Source organism: Leptosomus discolor, chromosome 5, assembly GCF_034619465.1.
Source record: "Leptosomus discolor isolate bLepDis1 chromosome 5, bLepDis1.hap2, whole genome shotgun sequence".
NCBI classification, from domain to species: domain Eukaryota; kingdom Metazoa; phylum Chordata; class Aves; order Leptosomiformes; family Leptosomidae; genus Leptosomus; species Leptosomus discolor.
In genome coordinates, this window is record NC_141395.1 from 23771603 (window position 1) to 23792309 (window position 20707).

Genomic DNA, 20707 nt, shown 5'->3' on the forward strand with positions numbered 1-20707 from the left:
AGGATGAATTCAGCAGCCCTGCAAGTCACTTCACTGTTCATTTTCACTTTCATATTCAGAGTACAGCAACCTGTGATTTCTCTGCTTCACTCACTTAGATACTTGGTTAGTATCTCTGCGAGAACGTGCACTGGCTTAACAAGTGTTTGTGTTCTTGGGACATCAATACAGTTCTTCCAAAGGGGTTGGCAGGTAAAAGAACTGTGACGGTCAGCGCTCAAAGTGAGGAGGAGCTCCCAGGAGCTCAGCTCCACCACTTATTTCTCAGCAGGAGCAGAGTATCTTCACTTCTCGGGGTTTTTTCTTTCTTTTTTTTTTTTTTTTTTTTTTTTTAAAGTTTCATACTTTATCAGTTGGATTCAAAAAAAGAAAAAAAAAGATGCAAAGATTGAAAGAATGGAGGGAAAGATAAAAAAATCCGATCTGCAAGGAAAGAAAAAAAAAAGACGACAGGACAAGTTCAGCAATATCCTATGATATTCTGCTGGTATTTAAAATCTTGCCAGTGTTTTTGCATAAAGCAAGAAAACCTGACTATTGCACTAGTTCACCTCCCTAAATTTACTCCAGGAAATGGTACAATCCTAAGTTTATCCACTTTAAAAACTTAACTTCAGCTATCTAAGGTGTTGCACAAATTTGAAGGTACGATGTGCTGTTTCATTGTCTGCCCCAGTCTTCTCAGACCAACCCGTCAGTGATGATGAAGGAAATTGTTTCCTTGCTCTGACACTGATACACACCGGTTCTCATTTCATGCTCGTAGTAAGTCTGTTAAGACCCTCTAATGACTGCGAGTTGCTATCGTTACTGAGATATTTATTCTCAGTGGAGAAGCATTTCTGATGCACTTCTACATGTTTGCATCAGTGCAGCTCTGCTGATGGCAGTATAGCTGTGGTATTTATACTGCAGCACTTGTGCAGGGAGGGGGCTGTCTGTCATCTCACATTCCCTGGGTAAGGTGGAGGGTGTTATTGCTCCCCTTTTACAGCAGGGAAGCCAACAAAGATTGTGAGTGGTTTGTCCTAAGTGGTCAGAGCAGGTATTTGTGCTCTGGCACTCGTCAGTCCTGCTCTTGTGACTGGTACTGTTTCTTCATTAGCTGTTTTGCCTATGAGACACTAACTGCTCCTTTCCTTCCCTCCCTCAGGTATATTGTGATGTCAGGAACCCCAGAGAAAATTTTAGAGCACTTTCTAGAAACTATGCGCCTTGAAGCAACTTTAAATGAAGCAACAGGTATCTGCATGACAAAGGCTGTGTTATTATTACTGCAGCACCGCAATGTGATGCTTTGAAAAGCAGCTAGTGGTAGTTTTTCCTAGAATAAGAACTATCCGCTGCTCAGAAACAACCCCAGGAAAACCTAGGAAATCCAGAATGAAAGATAACAATCCATTCCTCCTAGCCTGCTCTATTGTATTTGTACTTTGGGTTCAGAGTAGAACAGCAAAATCTCAAAAGGTGCCAGACCACTAGTCATGACTTTAATTAGGCACAACTATAACACCAGGACAAAGCATGCATTTCCACCCGATGATAATAGTACTCATACTTCTTGTTCTGGATGTCGCTTGATACCTCCAGCCATTGCATTATGCTAGTATAAGTATTCAAAAATTCTCATATCCATATCACAGTTAATGTATCACAATTTAAATTACTTGTTTGTAATACTTTCCCATGTGCAGGGAAAGAAGAATTGTTGCTCAAAAGATAAGAACTCAGCACACCATGGGCCAAGTCCCAAGAATGCAGGTTGCTGCAGCTGCACTTAATAGGCTGCTTTTTGTTATCATGAAGAGAACAGAGATTTTACATCTGGGGATATAGGTATTTGCTGGGTTACCATTAGTAAGTAATTTAATTTTGAAAAAGAGTCAGGCACAAGATTCCTCCTAATTATGATAAAATAATGCAGGGACTTTTATAGTAAGCTACACAATATTGCTTTAGCAAGTTCTTTTTATATTGCAGATGTCTAAGAAGCATATGTTCAAAGGTGTTCTTAAATCCAGTTAATCTGTTACTGACCTCATAGTATTGGAGAAACCTGAATAGTGGTCCATAAATGGTGGAAGAATTGAAAGATTACAGAAGTCCTTTTATAATGTGTGTTTTAACCACTTTTAAGAGTAAATATGATCCTTTTCATAGATACCTGTTTACTAGGATTACAAGCAGAATATTGTTCTTTAAGCTTGTAAGTATGTAATTACAAGCTTACTATTCATAGTATGCAGGTATTACACATTTTTCTAAAATTAATTATTTTTTAGATCTTTTGAAACTTTTCCCCAAAACATTGGCAAGATTATACCTATATCCTAAGGGGATACAAAATGTCACAGTTCACAAACAAAGATTTTTTTAGGATATGGAAGTTCAGAGCGCTGGAAAACAAAATTTTCAGTTTACGCATTCCTTTAATTTATGAACAGTTAAAATCCATTTTGCTCTGGATATTAGGCAAAGAAAAAGCCCCCCCCCCCCTTCCTGAGGTGAGTTTTGTCATCTGAGAGATCTTTTCATATATGAATTACAGTAGAAGCAATGTTGTAATATTACATTACTCAGTTACCTCACCATATTTTTTCTGACATCCCTTACTTACAGGGTTTTTAAATGTTTCTGTTATCTCAAAAGTTGCACTGTAGAAGTGACACCCCATTGTATTGTGTTTATTCTTTCTCAGTGATTCCATATAAGACTTGTATAGTTTAAAATAAAGTTTGTTCTCACTGTCAAACTTATTCTGGCCTCTGCAGCCAGGCTTTATAAATACTTCTTGTCACAAATACAAAGGTAAGGCAAACTGGGTTTTACACCAGTGCTACCAGAGATCACTTTAACAGAAAAAACATCTTGCTATTTTTTATCCAGATAAAATGTCAGTCATACTGTTCATATACATTTTAATGTAAATGTAGCAGCTGTGATACTTTTGGATCAAAATAAAACAAGAAATTTAACTATCCATTTACCTCTTTTAGGCCTTCTGCTCATTGCTAGGAAATCAGCAGAGACTTAATTATTTGCCTTCTCCTATGTAGTATATACTAAATGTGCTGTCTGGTATTGTAGTTCCCTAAAGCCAAATGCAGCAGCAGCACTTCTTAGTGGTGTGACAGGCCTGATTCTTCTTATGCTAAGATCTCTACACTTGTAGAGAAGTATATCCGAATATTTCACTTTACAACAGAGGGGGTTTTTTTGTTGTGCCAAATTTCCCTTTGATGCAGGCAAATGCATGTTAAGTGCAATAAAATTCATACAGACAATAATAAAAGCTTGACATTTCAGCTCATATTTGTTCATTTCCCATTTTCATACTTAATGCCTACAAACAAAGTGCAAAAAGACCCCTTTATTATCTGCAGAGGGCTAATAAAATATTTTAGCTGAAAGAGAACTCATCCTTTTGATCCCTAAGCTCCTTGCAGGGCTTAATTGACTGTTTTCTTTCTTCTCTTTCCACAGATTCTGTTTTAAATGATTTTATTATGATGCACTGTGTTTTTATGCCAAATAGTCAGCTCTGCCCAGCCTTGATGGCACAATATCCTTTTTGTAAGGGAAAAGTTACATCACTTTAACAGCTATCCCTGTCGCTGATGAGACTGAAGCTTCTCTCTTTCAGGAAGTACATCACATTTCATTGAGGCTGTGCCGTATGTGTAGGTTCTCAGTGTCCATAGCTCAACAACTCTGAAATTGATAATGTGTACCCATGATGAGATACAGTCCTGGAGCATGAAAACTGTATCTTTCCTGTGCTGATTACTATTCCAAGGGAAAGAAATGTACTATCCCTTCATCAGATAAGTGAAATTACATAAAAGTTTGGATTACCTTTCCTGTATCCTTTCTGTCTGTCTTGTTTTTTGCTGAACTACAGCATCTAGATTTTAACTAGGATCATTATATTTTGGTGATTTCAGCGGTCCACTTTATAGATTACAAGGTGCAAACTGCTTCAAGCAAAAGGGTGCCTAAGCTAGTAGAATAATGAGTAAATGGTTCCTAGGTGCTGTCATAATAGTTATGAATAAAAATAATAATAATAATAGTCTATAGCAAATGTTAACAAAATGCAAGAAACTTCAGTTGCATGCGCATACCTAGGAGATAGCATTGGATTACAGTGGATAGCATTGAGAGCTGGAGGTCATTCTCATACTGTCTATGTGTTTTACAGAAGGAGTATGTGAAATGTCCCATCAGTCAGTTACTGGCAGGTCATTTAGTTTGGGGAGCTGTTGGGCACTGAGAGTTTTCCGTGTGCACGGTAACCTGAAGCTATCAGGTAACTGGGAGCATTAAATAAACATATAATGTTTTCTGGTTTATAGAATTCTGACAGGGATATAATAACTTCAATTCCCTATTTATATTTTTAGAATCAGATTGATGTGAAAGTGTGCTTTCCTTGAAGCTCAGCAGAGTGAGTGACATCTGGGAAAGCTAACACCCTGAAACCACAAAATAGAGCATCGTGTACTTGTCTGGCAAGCTTGAGAATCAATTTGTGTCCTTCTAGCAAGGACAGTAATTGTTTTGAAAACCTTTGGACCCATAAAACTGGTCTGCAGAAAATTGTTCGTACACCTGAAACAAACACATTTTCCAAAACCACATAGTTTTGGATATCTAAAGTATTATGGAATGTTGTTGCTGACAGCTTTGAGAGGGGAGGAAAAGGGCAACACTTTTTATGTGTTTTTTTCTGATTTATCTAGCTCATATTATTCAATCAGTCCATTTGAGACTCAGGCTTGTCTGTCTTTAGTTATAATAGTGTACCTCCGATATCCAATAACTGGGAAAATCAGGTGCATAAGCAACATGTACCTCATTGTTTGTAGGGGAGAACCTTTTCCGAAGATCAGAGTGTCACTTACGTAAACATACTCACTTGTAATGAAATCTGTTCTGGAGAGAAGGCCAAGACCATGGTCTTAAGTGGGTCATGGCAGGCATCATGCTAATTCTTTTCAAAGAGGAGGAGGAGGAGGGCTGGAAGGAACTGGTATCCCACTGCTTTAGTGTCAGCTTTTCCTAGAGCTGAATTATTGTTTATTTGGTCCATTCTGAATATGGAAAATCAAACTGCTCTGTTGATTGTACCATTGAAATTTATTGTTCGAGTTGAAAGGTTGCTAACAAAGCTCATCTTTTTTGAGCAAATTACTCTACAAAAATGTTTACCGGTGCTGTGAGACTAAGGAGAGATTAGTTATGCTCAGTGAGGGAATTAAAACAGAAAAAGAAAAAAGGTGATTCAGTTCAAGACACAGCTTTTGCTCCAGCTTCCAATTTTGAATCAATACAAGTCTATTTTCCTACACCCACTTAGGATGCTATTTTAGCTGGCAACATGCAAGTGTGAGTAGAGCTAGACCACTGTAGTGCTTTCAAGCATAGTACAGGGTATAACTTGTTTGGATTTTCACTTCTTTTACAGCAGCATTTCGTCGTCTTTAAGTGCTTTAATCCTGAAAGGAATGGACAGATGCACCTTTTTGGCTAAGTAACATTATTGCTTGCTACAGATTCAGTGCGAATACTGTTCTGCCCCTTGGCACACCACTCGTTTTTAGTCATTAAAGTATATTAAATATTTTTTTTAAATCACATACCTTTTCTTTTTTTTTTTTTTTAAATAGGGAAGCAAAGGGCATGGTCCTCTGTCCTGGATCAGGACATCAGTCCTGTGTGTTGGACCAAGGCCCCTGTTTCCCTCTCTTCTTCGCAGAGATGGAAATGGACAAGTTCTCAGAGCTACACTTTGTCAGAAGGAGGCAGGACAAAGCCCAAAAGGAAACTTGAAATAGAGTAGCACCACCAGAAGTGTAGTTGGGATAGTGCAAGCTTGTGAGCATACGTGCAGGTGTGCATCTTTAAAGGAACACTATCTAGATACTTTTGAGGTATAAACTCCTCTTTTGCTCTCTGTAGATGATAGTCCTTCAGCATGTTTAGGTATGAATGTTTAGTGAACCTCCTTTACCATCATGCCAGCAAAATAGTTTGCATTCTACTGTAGTAATGGGTGCTGATTTTGAGCAGCTCCTGATATGGTTAAGTGTTCCTGTGCAGGGAAGAACAGACTTCAGAATTGCTTCCCTTTCCTAGCATATGCTAGACATAATTAGAAATATATATATATATATTGAACATTAACTATGTTGGTGTTGATAAATATTTTACAATTATCTGATGCTTGTTGCAGGTATACATGGTACTTTGCTTCTGATTGCAGTCTGCAGTGAAGCTGCATCCTGTAGGTCCCATAAAAGTGGGAGAACCCTTCATTGACTTGCCCTGTGAAAATGTTAATAAAGGAGCAATTAATATAAATAAGCAGTAAAAATACAGAAAAATTACCAGTGCCTGTGGTGAGTCAGTTAATAAGAAAGTAAAAATACATTAAATAATTACAGTGTTTGAAAGGTAAAAATGGCATGAGAAAAATTACTCAGTAGAATATTAAACTTGCTCCCTGAGATATTAGAGCACGTAGCTTACAATGTGTTATTTACTTCTTATGACCCTTTGACTTATTTACTCCCAGAAATGCACTGACCTGTTTAGTTCTCTAGTCATTTTAAACCTTTCCTAATGAAATGCAGATTTCTAAAAGTTTGTCAGTCAACTGAGTACCCCGATAACCCTGGTAGCATGTCAAATCTCTGCAGGGGTTTTGGGCAGGAGGATCATTTGGAAAATGTGAGCTAATAGATACTTTTTCCCATTATATTTTATTAGTATTTGTTAGAGAAATGCTTCTAAATAAGAAGCCTAAAATAAATATCTAAGATAATTTCGAGTTCTAATTAATATTTTAATTTTCTAATTAATAACTTTAAATCTTTTGTTAGAGCAGCTGAAAGTGCACCTTGAAAGGATGCTGGACTTTGCTATGAGTGAACAAGTATTTTAATGTAAAATGTTGCTATATAATTGGGAATAGTGTTATTCATGACAATCCAGAATCAGAATTGTGGTATCCAGGAAGAAAAGTTGAAGATGTAACTGCACTCGTTCTGTGCTTACTTCACATTCAGCCATCAGTTTATTGGGAAACAGTTTCAATATATCTCGTTAACGTCTGATCAGTAGGAAGTAGGCACACAAATTGTCATATCCTGTTTCTGCTGGGGATTCGTCTTCATTTTTAAGGTTAAAGGCTGAAATTATCTCAGGTTATTGCCCATTGTGCCTTTACTTTTTTCTTGGTTTCTTCCTTTCAATAAATGTTACGTTTGGCCTTTTTGCTATTTTCATATTTTTGTAATGTTGACACTTCATCACGAAAAGTGTCAATGAAATGTTTCTCATTTTTTCTTATTGTTTATCACAAAAGAATTATCACAAAGTATTGTGTCCCCAGTGATAGAGTGAAAACTTCTGATTTCCTCATATGTAAAATGAGACTACTACAGGATTTTTTACCCCATGTCTCTATAGTCAGACTAGGCTGTGAACTTCCAGGGTCTCCTACTATAATGGGACTGAGGTTCACCTTGGGTTACAGTAATTTCTAAAAAGAAAAGCCATAACACTGGAGGTTCATACCAGTAGTCTTTCTCACAAACAGAAGACTGGAATTGTTAATAAACACAAAGTGACATTTTTCTTTTTCTTCAGCTGTCTCCAAAGAAGAACAAGGAGAAATATCTTTCTTCAGTCTCCATGGTTAATCCTCTTCTCTGTTGTTCCAAGTGTCATTTCTGTTCTGCTCCCCTACAGCAACCACGTCCGTGGTGGGATTGTGATCATTCCTGTGTGCTTTAGAGAATTCACTGTCCTTTTACTTTTTAGTATGAACGTGAAAGGTGCACAAGTCTTTATGCTAGCAGCAGTCAGAATTCAAAAGTATATATTGGAAAGTTATGCTGAACACTGTGAAAATGGTTTGTTGGAAGTCAGTTGTTTGTGAATTCATACTGGTTTTGATATTTTCAATCACTGAGTGTTTTCCTTGACATCATGGCACCTATCATGCCCAGCCTTCCCAGGGTACAGAGCAGGAGAAAATGGATTATGCCCTCAACAATAAAAGACGAGTCATTCGACTGATTCTGCAGTGGGCTGCTTTGTATGGAGATTTACTACAAGAAGATGAAGCAGCAATGGCCTTTTTGGAGGTATAAAGGGATTGTTCTATCATTGTAGTGAAAAGTACCTACCAAGCAAGATAAGCTGAAAGCCTGTTCCTAGTCTGTAGAACTCTGTTATGAACTAAAGAGAAGTAGGTAATTTCAAAGGGCAAACTCATGACTCTGTTTTCTCACTTTTAGCTGCAGTATACACACTACAACAGTGCTTGAAGCATTATCATCCTCTGGACCTCTGAAAATATCTGCCAGAGCTGCAGACCCCTTTCAAAGCACTGCATGGGTAGATTGCTTCGTAGCAATAAATGAATTTGCTTTTTCTTTTGAATAGTTGAGAGGCTCTACAGGTTGAGCCTGAGGTGTGCCAGGAAGGAGCTTGAGGGTTCTCGCTCTACAAAACCAAAAATCCTTTCCATTTGAATGAAAGCTGTACTGCAGCTATTGAAACTTAAAATCTTTGTCTTCAGAACCCGTCTGATCCCTTAAAAGAATTTAATTCCTCAGACACTGGTTGTAAGGTCTTTGTGGTAAGTGCTATATCCTTATATTTCTAAGCTAAGATGCACTACCAGTGTTAAGTCATTGTGATTGCCATTATTATTATGTACTGTGTTTATGGAACACAATCCCATATGTTGCTGGCTGAATAGAAGTTCTTAAAACTGAATCTAAGATTAAGAGTTAGCAGAGGGGTATAGAGAGGGGCCTTAAGTATGACAGACATGTAGCAAACCCAGTTGGGAAAGCTTTTCATAATAGACAAGCTTTCATAATAGACAGACATAATGTCTTTTATTAGACCAGAAGTTAAAGAACGATTACTGTTTGCCAGCACATAGATCCTTTTTTGGGTCAGTTTTATGTATGTGTGGCAGGAAGGGGTCTGAGTAGGCTTTAAAAGAGGGTAATACTGTAGCAGGCTGGAGTAGCTGAGAGTCAACAACTCAGTAGCAAATGAACCACTAAGGACTACAACAGCAGTGGGTAAAAAAAACCTTATCATGCCAGATTATTTGTGAATTTTATAGTCTTTATCTTTGATAATCTGAAAATGCAGTTTTTGCACAAGCAGTTGGTGGTTACACAGTGAGCTAAGGAGCCTTATCAGGCTTCCTTTCTGCATGTGTAACTCTTGCTTTAAATCAGCTGGAGATAAACAAGTAGAAGTAATAGAGGGTTGGGCCCAGCATGTGTTCTTCTATGCAGATTATCATTCTTTATAATCATTAAGCTATCAGATGTCATTTTATAATCCTCTATCCTGAGTACTGTTCATTTACCCCTATAGTTATTTAAAGACTATTCTGTGTCATTTGCAGGAATTTTATGTATCTGTATCAGATGATACTAGAATGATTGCAGCACTAAAGGAGCAACTTCCAGAGCTAGAGAAAATTGTAAAGCAAGTGTAAGCAGAGTTTTTGCTTCTTTCCTCCCCCCACCCTTTTTCTCGGTAAATAGATGAAGAAAATTTATTGCTTATCTGTATTAAAAATCCATTCTATGAATGACACTCAGTCATACAAGACTGAGTATTTGCGTGCAAGCTTGTTTGGATGAATGTCTGTGGCCCTCTTTTTCCATATCATCCTTGCAAGCACCAAACTCTCATTAAAAAGTTGACAGAAGGAATAAGAAATTGTGTACACACCATTGAAACTGGATGCTTATTTCATGTTTACATGGACTTTGTATGGTATTTTCGCTTCCTTGCTCATGGATTAACTATAGTATCATCTAGTCTTTTCATATATGCAAACATGAATATGTTAATATTGTAGTCTGACAAGTGGTCCATGTTCTATAGGTGATTTTGTACACAAAATTTTCCAGGTAATACTTAATTATATATTTTATGCTTTACTTTCTTATAGTTCTGAAGAACCTAAAGCACCACAAAAGAAGGTAAGATAATTTATTTGTCCATTTTCTATAGTAAAAGCTATAGCACAGCAAATCCATAAGCATCTTCTATTTAGTAATCCTGGATATATTAAACCAACACATTGAGAAATAGCTTTTAACATTAAGTGTCAAATTTTGCGTTGCTATTTTTCCTGCCATTGATAAGAGATCTATTATCGTTCATGTTTACCCCGCAATATGTCCTTTTGCATTAATGTGAATCCTGATTCATTTTCAGCACAAAGTTCTTCTGCAGCTGTTCAACACAAGTGATGACAGAGCACAGAAGCGCCAGCCTATCAGGGGCAGCGACGAAGGTGAGTTCCTTCTCTGCTAAGTTTTCTTGAGCCACTGAGATTTGCAATAATTTTCTGTCTCAAAAAAAATGGTCTAAAAATAAACGGAAGTACCTGCCTACACTTTTGAAGCCTAGCCTGAAGCAAACTGCTTTCGCTAGCCCAAAATTCTCTGTCATTGATTTGAAGTGCTTCTGGTCTTTTCCCTTAGTTACTTGTGCTATCAAACACTGTGCATCCTCAGAGAAAGATGTAAACCCCTTTAAAATAGGGAATGTATAAAACAGATAAGTATCAGTACAGACAATGTCCATGCAGGTAATGGCAGTGCAATAAATAGTGGGTACTGAAGGCCCTGTTTGAACCTCTGTCTCCCCTATGCAGTTTGAGCTAACATGTACAGCTGTTCTTTTGCAAGATAGGAATGGAACAGATAATCGTGCCATGGATCTCTGCCCTGTGACACAGAGCCTAAAAAACCAGACCTGCTGGTTTGTCCTATTGCTATTGTTTGATTCTCTGAAGAGATTAAGGTAAAATTTAGAGCAGTGTATCAGAATATCATTTTGAGTTGTACTGGCTTTTCATACTGTCCTTACTTCAGGCAGGTTAAACCACTGCTATGTGAACAAAATCCTGAGCTCTGCTGATGAGATCTGTTCATTGTAAACAAAGATATGTGCTTCTTAAAACTCATAAATCTGAGGATTTCTTTGCAACGGCTAGGGCCAGTGTCTCAATGATTGTTTTGGAGCATCTTCATCACAGAAAATAGCTTCTGCTTCAAGGTGTTTGATATTAAAGGATAGCTCTTGCTTGTGATCGACAGTAAAAATAAGGGAACAAAATGCAAGGTCATATAGCTGAGAAAGCTGATGGCATAAATCAAACCAATGGAAGAGCCCTTTCAAAAGCTGGAAGTAACTGTGTATAAACAGCAGACATCCTGCCAGGCATGCAGGTTCTGTTGTTCATGTCAGTGTTTCTTCTAGGTCTACAAAGAGCGAAACAGTTGCTGCTGCCAGGGAAGTACTACTTCTGGTGTCTGTGTGGACAGGCATTAACTGCCCCTTTTATCTGGCTGCACCTTTCTCATTCGTAGGGCAGGCAGCACATGAACATTGAAATTCCATGGACAGCTGTAACCCCAGGGGCTACCTGGCTTGGCTTGGCTTGACAGCTAAGCTGAAGGAGTATTTTGCTAACTCCTTCTGTCTTAAATTCATGTCGCTTTGGGCTGCCTTGCTCTTTGCAGGCTAATGTACTATCATATTGATTTCTAGGCAGCCAGAGGCCTGGGTTCATGTATTGTTCTGTGAGCCAAGTTGTACTGTACACTCAAGTGTATTCTTACTGTTAGGGTGTTTTTCTTGGTTGTCTACAACATTCTTGATTCAGCAATTATATACTTGCTTGTAAAAAACAGGTTGCAACACAGTTTGATTTAAGTTCTGATTGTAACCAAAACTATTTTCAAATCTGTTTTTGTAAATATGAAAATTATTTTCCTGTAATTAAGAGAGTTTGCAGCCAGCTTTCCTGACTCTTGAAAAGAAGTGTTGATTTAAAATATTATAATGTCTGGAACATAACAAAGTGGCAGATTAAATTGGCATCCATTAATAATGTAGCAATAATGAAACACTAGTACTTCATGGTTTACTCAAAGCTCTGGGAAATCGGATATTTCTATACTAGAAATTACAGAACATCTGAGGAATGAGGAGCTATCAAAACTGTAGTGATTTATTGTTTCTTTATTTGTTACATTTGTGAGGAGTGGTTACTGAAGCAAAATTAATTTATACGGTAAAGTCTCTGTGGTTGTTACATGTAGGATACACAGTGCAATCTTTTTTTCTTTAGTTCTGTTTAAGGTGTACTGCATAGACCAAACCTATACCACTATCCGGGTGCCAGTGTCTTCCTCTGTGAAGGAAGTGATCAGCGCAGTAGCAGATAAGCTGGGTTCTGGAGAAGGCCTCATCATAGTAAAGATGAGTTCAGGAGGAGGTACTGTACTTGCATCATCTTAAACACTTCTTACTTATGGTGAAGCAGAATGTCATGAGGGATTGAAAGACTAATTCAGTCAAGGCTTTTATATCCATGTGCATGTTTGGCTGGTACACAGGTTCTGTTGTAGAGGCAAGTCCTTTCTCTACTGCAGGCATAGACTGGAGCTCACGTGGTAGACAGGAAAAACGGAGAAGCTTGTGTATGTATTGCTCTGCATGTTACAGAGCAGAGCTACCCCAAGTTTCCTTCACTGAAAGACTTGTAAGAGGTTTTTAACAACAGAAATGGGAGGTAAGCATGGATCGTGACAGGCTAGACATATGAATCGGCAACAGCAAAAAACACTGCAGTGCAAACATTCCAGTAGTGGTCACTACCGTTCTGGCTGCTCTGTCCATGCAAACCACTACTGAGTAACTTCTTGCCAAGCACACTGACCTAGTGTTCACAGAGGGTCAGGAGCCAGCCCCTCAGTGTAGGCTGTGGAAATGGGAGTAACTGCAAGGTGAATTCTGCTGGAGAACTGGAGATGCTGAAGTGCTCTGGTTGAGTATGACTGTGTGGACACACACAGAGCTAATGAGAGCTGTATTGGAAGGCATTTTTGCAACAGTGATGCCTGCCAAAAACAGCTCAGTACCTGAGAACTGACACCAGGCAGCTCTACTTTTTGCAGCTGCAGCAATTTTTTATTGTCAGATTTGCTGACAGCCAGCACATGCTGGAAGAGACTGTTTTGCAAATTACTTCATTATCTTTTCTTTACCTGTGATGTGATGTTCTTTTAGAACTGCTGTAATGAGATTTGAATACAGTTGCATTTCATCACCTTCTTATGCAGTTATTGTTTTCCAAAGCAATTTCTATTAAGAACAGCTCTCCAAATGCTTACAGCTCAGAGAAGAATGAATGGAGTCCCTAATTATGGCTGAATTTTTGCAGGTAGTTTCTAGAGATGGCAGCACAGGCTTCTTGACCTGTCTGTACAGTTTGGGGCTGGAATTCTAGTTCTGTATGCCAGTTCTGTAGGAGGCTGGTTTGGGCTGAGCTTGCTGTCCTCAATAAAGAGGACCTTGTTGTCTGTTTTGTACCCTGGACTCTGGTTTACTGTGCAAAATTTGTTTCCAGAAGGGTGATCTGAGCAGCTGTTGGATGAGTCCTGCTGTAAATTCTACATATATATAATAAACAATCATTTGTTTCATGTTTACAGAAAAGGTTGTGCTCAAACCTCATGATGTTTCAGTGTTTACGACTCTCAGTGTTAATGGACGACTGTTTGCTTGCCCACGTGATCAGTTTGATTCATTGGTATGTATGTATGCAGTTCTCAGAAAGTTTGATTCTTCAGTTTATTTGAACACTTGGCCCATTTTTGCGTTATCAGTGCTTTAGGTAGAAACTAGTAGAAACGTTCACAACAAAGGGCTTGTCACAGTGCTATGGCATGAGCCCTGAAATTAAAACAAGGTAATTTTATCATTTCCTAAACTAGAGCAGAAATGCATCTGATCCACATGACAGTGCTTGATTCCAGTATTTTCTGTGTCACACTGAGCATGTAGGAAGAGCTGAATATTGTCACTAAGACAGGCAGTAATTCCCGATTACAGAATTACCTGCTCAAGGCCACAGGGATATATTCTTGAAGATAGATGTTACCAATTAAAGCATTCTGGAGACTTGATTCCAACAGTAAATGCCTTAAAATCTTTCATTCCTGAGCCCCACAAAATACTGTGTCAAAATCTCAGATGATTCTAAGTAGAATCACAGAAAATGTTCCTGGTAAAAAGTCTGGTTTTTCTTAAGTAGGGTTGTTCATAAGTACTTACATTTTATACAGTAATTCTAACTATCTCCATGGGGTCTGCTTTTATAGAGTTTTTGATTTGACTGTACTTTTTGTTCCTTTTATTTCACTAAAAACAAATGTCATTGCCAAGTCATGTCAGCATGAACTCTATTACTCCTAGCCTTGTTTCAGCCTTCTGTGTGCTTTTAACAAGCCACTTAGTATGTATGCCTGATTTCTTTTATAGATATGGTAAAATCTGTGCTTTGCTGCTGCTTTCAATTTAGTAACAAGGGAATGCACATCCAGCATACTGTAGTTCCATGCAGAGACACCTCTTGTTCAGTTTATTAAATTCTGGTGTTTTCTTAAGGTTAATTAATCCTGCCAAGTAGATACTCTCATGGGGCATGCTACTCTAAAGCAGGGGTGTTGCGTCAGTACAACTGTGCTGGGTACTTTTATATGGCTCTGCATTGTCTGTGTAGACACAGCTTTGGCAGCGAATTTTCATGACTTTGTGCCTTTTCCCCTGTGCTATTTACCGTGGATCAAGTATTCAAAATGCTACAGGGAGCTCTAAGATACAGGGCTGCAATATGCTTGTTTCCATCAACTGGACTGACTTCAGTAGGAATTAGGGAGCAACACTGAGCACCTTTAAAAAGGTTCTCAGCACTGCATAACAGAATACATCCCCTTATCGGCTGCATTTTTTCAAAGAGGTATAAACAAATTAAATAACGTTACAACCTTACCTACCTCACATTTTAATCCTTTCACATTTCGATTTCTGGCTGCTCTCTGTGCCTGTACGTTTATTTATGTTACACGTGACAATTCTCATGTGAAAATTGTTCTGGGTTAGATGAATTTTCAAATATGCAATGAGTTTATGTCTAAGTGCTTCTTCCCTAGCCTTGGAAAATATGTGCTTGTTATGGTAACAGCTATGCTGTGTTTGTCTCCAAATAGGGGAAAAAAGCCTTCTTTCAGACTGGGCAATTCTCTTTCCGCAGACTTCCACAAGTTAGGATTTTCTACACAAAACTTCTGTAATTTTAATTCATACTCTGTCTTAAACTAAAGAAATTTTGTGTTTGAGCAAATCCTGATTCAGAGCAATCTACTGGCTGTTATAAGATTGATGGCTGTCCTGATTTTTTTTAGATAATACTTTTCTTATATATACTATTTTTTTTAAATTGTAGATGGAGCTTTTAAGGTAATAATGCCTGTGGTTTTGTTTAATAATTTTTAATTAGTTTGTATTATGATGATATTTGAAAGGCAAATTTTCCCTAGAGTACAAAGCAAGAACTGATACAGAAATGTTGTGGTTTAACCCCAGCCAGCAACTGAGCACCATGCAGCCATTCGCTCTCTCCTCCCCCCTGCCCTCAGTGGGATGAGGAGGAGAATTGAAAAAAAGTAAAACTTGCGGGTTCAGATAAAAACAGTGTAATAACTAAACTAATAATAACAATAATAATAAAATATAATAATAATAGTAATTAAAAGGAATGTAACAAAAAGAGAGAGAAATAAAACCCAAGACAGACAAGTGATGCACAGTGCAATTGCTCACCGCTCACTGACCGATGCCTGAGCAGCGATCACCCCCCTTGGCCAACTCTCCCAGTTTATATACTGAGCATGACATTCTGTGGTATGGAATATCCCTTGGGCTGGTTCGGGTCAGCTATCCTGGCCACGCTCCCTCCCAGCTTCCTGTGCACCTGCACACTAGCAAAACATGTGTTATTGAGAAAGTAATTTCATGCATTAATCCAGTCAGTCCTTTTTTTATTGGTAACATAATATTCTTATATAAAAGGGGATTCATTTAGTAAGATGATTTTTGGTATTGCAGTATGTAAATATGGTCTGTTAATCTTGCGTACTCTATTGAGTTTGTACTCAGAAAGGAGCCTGTTGATAATTCCCTTCTCTGTAATTACCTAACAAAGACCCTATGAGAAACGGAGAAAGAAACTTGTAAGTGAACTCTACTGCCCTCTCCTGGAAACAAAACAATTAAAACGTGGGTTCACGGGAAGCTTTGCTGATGGTAACACATTTGAATTTGCAAGAGGGTTGTTTGTTAGTATTTTAGCAGCACTGGTTCAAACACTTTGATCCTAATATATACAGCAGACTACTTGAAATCTGACTTGATCTCAAGCCATGCTTAAAATCTCTCTTTAATATGAGATTTACTTGTGTGCAAAACTGTAGATCACACCTCTTTTATTGGGTGGTGTGGAAGTGTCTTTCAAAAATGTTTATACTTGAATGATTTAAAGGATTCTTTCTCATATGAAGAAATGTGTGCATATATTTTTAATTAGCATACCCAAGAGTTTTGCAGTCAGAAATAGTGCAACCCTGTACTGTTAAAGTATGAGGCTTATTTTATAAACGATCAGAATATCTTGCAATCACTGCAGATTTCTGAAGTATGGCAGATGTAATAATTCTCATCGTTAGAATCAGTAACTTGCAAAAGTATTTCGCTTGTGCTTTGTGGCCTAGTTATTTGTGTATGTGGAAAAGGAAACTGATAACAAAAGCTTTGTGGAAAGACCTATGCTCCTAAACAAACAGACATGCTTTAGTTAGCACGAAGTGTATTGAAGTATTTATATCTGGCTTCAAATTTTAGAACAATGCTAAAAATAACACACTGAGAACAGTCTGTTTTATTTCCTTACAGTGCCTCTGAAGAGCTTTCAGAATTTTCCTGACTACCCTGTGCATAGTGGATACTAATTTTGCACAGGGCTTTTCATTTCCTAATGCCAACCTTTGGTTAAAGGCAAATTTCAGTTTTACTGTTAGAAACATGCTTAGGAAAGTGGTCACGTTGAAAAAAAAATCAGAAACATTACAGAAGAAAAGCACCAGTCATGCAAATTAGTATTTCTAAAATATTTTTATACCGTTTTTCCATTTGTAGGCACCATTACCAGAACAAGAAGGACCGTCTACAGGTACAGTGGGAACATTCGAACTGATGAGCTCCAAAGACTTAGCATATCAGATGACAATTTATGACTGGGAGCTCTTCAACTGTGTGCATGAGGTATGAGGATCTATCTGTTCAGCAGATTAGAATTTGTTAGAAACTGTTTAGTTGTACATTGTAGGTTTGTGTATTATTTGCAAAACTTTCTCTAAGCTTGGTTTTCAAAGATACTGCAATAAAGCCACCTACAAGTTTTGAAAGTATAAGGCATTCTTAATTTTGTAGGCAAAATGCAAAAATAAACTCCTGAATGTGTGCTGCTTATCAAATTACCTTTGTAGGTCTTAAGGTATTCATCTATTTATACATAGTCTATGGTTATGCTTTTAGTATGCCTCAGCTATTGTCTACTGGATTTGCAACCTGAATCTTTGTCATCTGTACAGCACTAAACGTAAACTGCAGAGCAAGTTTCAGACTAGATACTTACCTGGTCATTCTTAGCCTGTTTCCTCTGTCCAACAGATGAGATTTCTAAAAAAAAAAAAATTCCAAACTGTTTTCTTTTTCCTAGCTGGAATTAGTCTATCACACTTTTGGAAGGCACAATTTTAAGAAGACCACAGCAAATCTGGACTTGTTTTTAAGAAGATTTAATGAAATTCAGTTCTGGGTGGTCACTGAGATTTGTCTTTGCTCTCAACTCAGCAAGCGTGTTCAGCTGTTAAAGAAGTATATTAAGATAGCAGCCCAGTAAGTATACAGTCATCTGTGAGCTGGAAATGAGGTTCACTATAGTAAATTTTTGGTTATTTTTCTTTTTTATTTTCAGACAGCCACACACAGTGGGTTAGAATGTTCTCTGTTTGGTAATTCTGTCCATTTCCTTACAGGGCTGTATAGAACGCTGTTAATATATATATATATATTCTTCTTTCCTGTCCTGTTCTCCTTTGCTTCTTGTTCGGTGATCTCTTAGGGCCATGTTTTCACATAAAATTTGTGAGTAAATATATTTCAGTTCGTTAGGAGAATCCTTAATTTACCCTTACATGCATTATCAAATATTAATAAATACTAACAAAATTGAGCCTTAATTTTCGTAAGAACAGGAGTATTTCTGGTGCTGTTCAGGAAAACTGTCCTCAGAATTGCTCCGAGTGGGTAGACCAAGAGGGGAGAGCAAAGAGGTGTAGTATGGAGATGATGAGGCTCATGTTACCTTCAGTCTGCTTGGTATATTTTTCTAATACTTTTGTTTAAAAATGTAACAATATGAATATCCTTTTTGTTATTAACTGCTGGGTCTGAGGTTGGATATTAGGCAATTGTTGCTGTCTTCTTGTATTCGTATTAAAACTTAAACTCTTTGGAGCCTTCATGTCAAAGATGTCAGCCTTGACTCCTTATCAGAGAAGTCAAGGGCAAGGGTGTGACTGACTGCAGAGGGGGCAGGGGCTTGCCCCTGCCCTGCACAGCTAACGGTTTTTATCACTGTTACCCTCTTCCTTTCCAGTTTGTAGTCTATTTATTACATTCATCACTTTCTGAACAAACAGTTTGCTGAGCTGTGTGGCGAGGAACTGCCTGTTTAAGTGTTTGTCTGTGACTTTGGGCACTGTGACCAGAGGCCATTAGGCAGTCTGATGGAACGAAGGAGTTATCACTTGCAGTTAAGCCATCAGTTTTTAACATTTTTTGTGTCGTTAAATGTAGTTGTGCAAAGGAAGAGGTTAAATTACAGCCGTGATGCTGCTCTCCTCCCAGTTAATAATCCCCCATAGCTGAAGTCAGTGTTCCATCGAAACTTGGCACCAGCATGCCTCCCTCCTCGGGAAGGGCCACTCGGCGAGTGCCGGCCTCCTTCAGGGAACGGCTCTGGGCCCGCCGGTTGGGGTGCCGTCAGTCGAAGCTGAAGATTTCCAGAATCTAGGGGTGGGCCTGCAGGATCAGGTTTATATTCGGAACAGAGGGCAGAATTTACCTCTTTCGTTTCTAAAAACAGATACACCGCATATTCCACGCTCTCGTTCGCAGCGCGAAGCTGGGACACAAGGCCTGGCCCGGCGGGCTGTGGCCAGGAGAGGGCGGTGGCACCCGCACACAGGCGCGTCGGGGCCTTTCTGAACTCGGAGGCATGAAATGGGAAAATGTTGAAATGTGGTAAATTAAGATACAATAGTAATTTCCATAAACACTTGAAATCAAGTATCCTGAAAATTACAGTTAAATAGCTCCTTATTAAACAGCCCTAGCCCATGGGTTCCTCAGCGTCATGGCTTTAATCCTATGCTATTTACAACAGCTTGACAACCTCCTGTTTACTTCCATGTTTCTGGTATCACTACAATGCTAAAAATAAATAGCTAAAAGCGGCCTGCTCTGCTGAGTCCTCTTTGTCTCCTGAAAGCAGAGAAATCCAAAGCAGAAGATTTTCCTCCATACGAACTGAGCGGACAGGTTTAATTGCAGCGGCTGGGAAGGCGCTGGGAAGTTTTGCCAGGCTGCTGCCCTCTGTGCAGTGCTGCCATGGCAACAGGGGCTACAGCATGCGTTAAACAAACACAAAGTGCACCGAAGTTAAGGGGAGAAAAAGCCAAGGAATTGGATCAAAAGATGCAGGCCCAGGCCTTGAAGCAGTACCTTTGAGGAAGTTTTGCTTGTGAAGATCCTTGAGACCTAATAAGAACTTTACCGTACCTAGAAGTACTAGACTCATTAGAAAAGTGTTCAGGGAGAACAGCTCAGTGCTGCACTATTAATCTTAGGCACGACTGGTGGTAATGAGATGCCTTGCACATACCAGTTTTCAAAGATAACTGTTACTGAGAACCCTGTTTCGATTCCAGGATGGGGGGCTCAGATGCCATTGCAGAAGCCACATCATTTTGTCTGCCACCCTACACACCCTGTAACGTGTGCTCCCTCTCTGTGCAGGCAAGTGCAAGGCCAGGTGCTGGCTCCAAGTGCTGTGCACATGTGCTTTCAGTCCCAGCAGCCGTTGTTGCCTTTACATCTGCTGGGAAAGTATGTAGAGGTTACCAGGTTCATCTCTTTTCTTCAGCCATTGTAGGATTAAACTTTCAAACAAAGGGGAGAAGTGAGCTATATTTCCTACAGTGAGTTCTTCCCATATTAATTGTATTAGAAAGGCCTTATAGGATGTACTTGTGAATATAACACACTCTTACGGATATCCACAAACCCAGTTCACACATATTTCCTCTTTGCAGATGTACCCACAGGCTTGTGTGTTACTATACTCAGACACTTTCATTCAGTTTTTGAAAATCATTCTTTCCAGACACATGCCTATGTTACTAGCCCAAGGAGCCTGTAAGAAATTTTTGAAGGCTCTGTGTTTACAGGGAAAATGCCAAGATGAACATGCTTGTGTAAGTACCTAGAGATTTTAATCATACATGTGTTTGTGCTGGAGACAAGAGTGTGTGCATATGTGTGTGCACAATTCATACTAACAGGAAGATTTATTCCAATACAGTTTGTTTTGGGAGGCAGAGGGACCTCTGCTGTGAGGATACTGGTCCTTTGGAGGATCCACTTTCTGACATTTCCAGGCAGCATGTTTGCAGTGGAGCCG

General features: G+C 38.7%; 1 protein-coding gene across 1 annotated transcript in view; it reads left to right on the forward strand.

Annotated features, from left to right (window-relative positions):
* RAPGEF4 (Rap guanine nucleotide exchange factor 4) overlaps window positions 1-20707 on the forward strand; it is a 161568-nt gene that overhangs the window by 125186 nt on the left and 15675 nt on the right. The window contains exons 16-25 of the mRNA XM_086466116.1: window positions 1154-1242; window positions 3484-3562; window positions 8003-8153; window positions 9443-9531; window positions 9998-10028; window positions 10267-10345; window positions 12191-12337; window positions 13557-13654; window positions 17098-17223; window positions 17681-17859. Of these exons, the coding sequence (XP_086322242.1) occupies window positions 1154-1242; window positions 3484-3562; window positions 8003-8153; window positions 9443-9531; window positions 9998-10028; window positions 10267-10345; window positions 12191-12337; window positions 13557-13654; window positions 17098-17223; window positions 17681-17859 (1068 nt within the window). The remainder of the gene's footprint in view (window positions 1-1153; window positions 1243-3483; window positions 3563-8002; window positions 8154-9442; window positions 9532-9997; window positions 10029-10266; window positions 10346-12190; window positions 12338-13556; window positions 13655-17097; window positions 17224-17680; window positions 17860-20707) is intronic.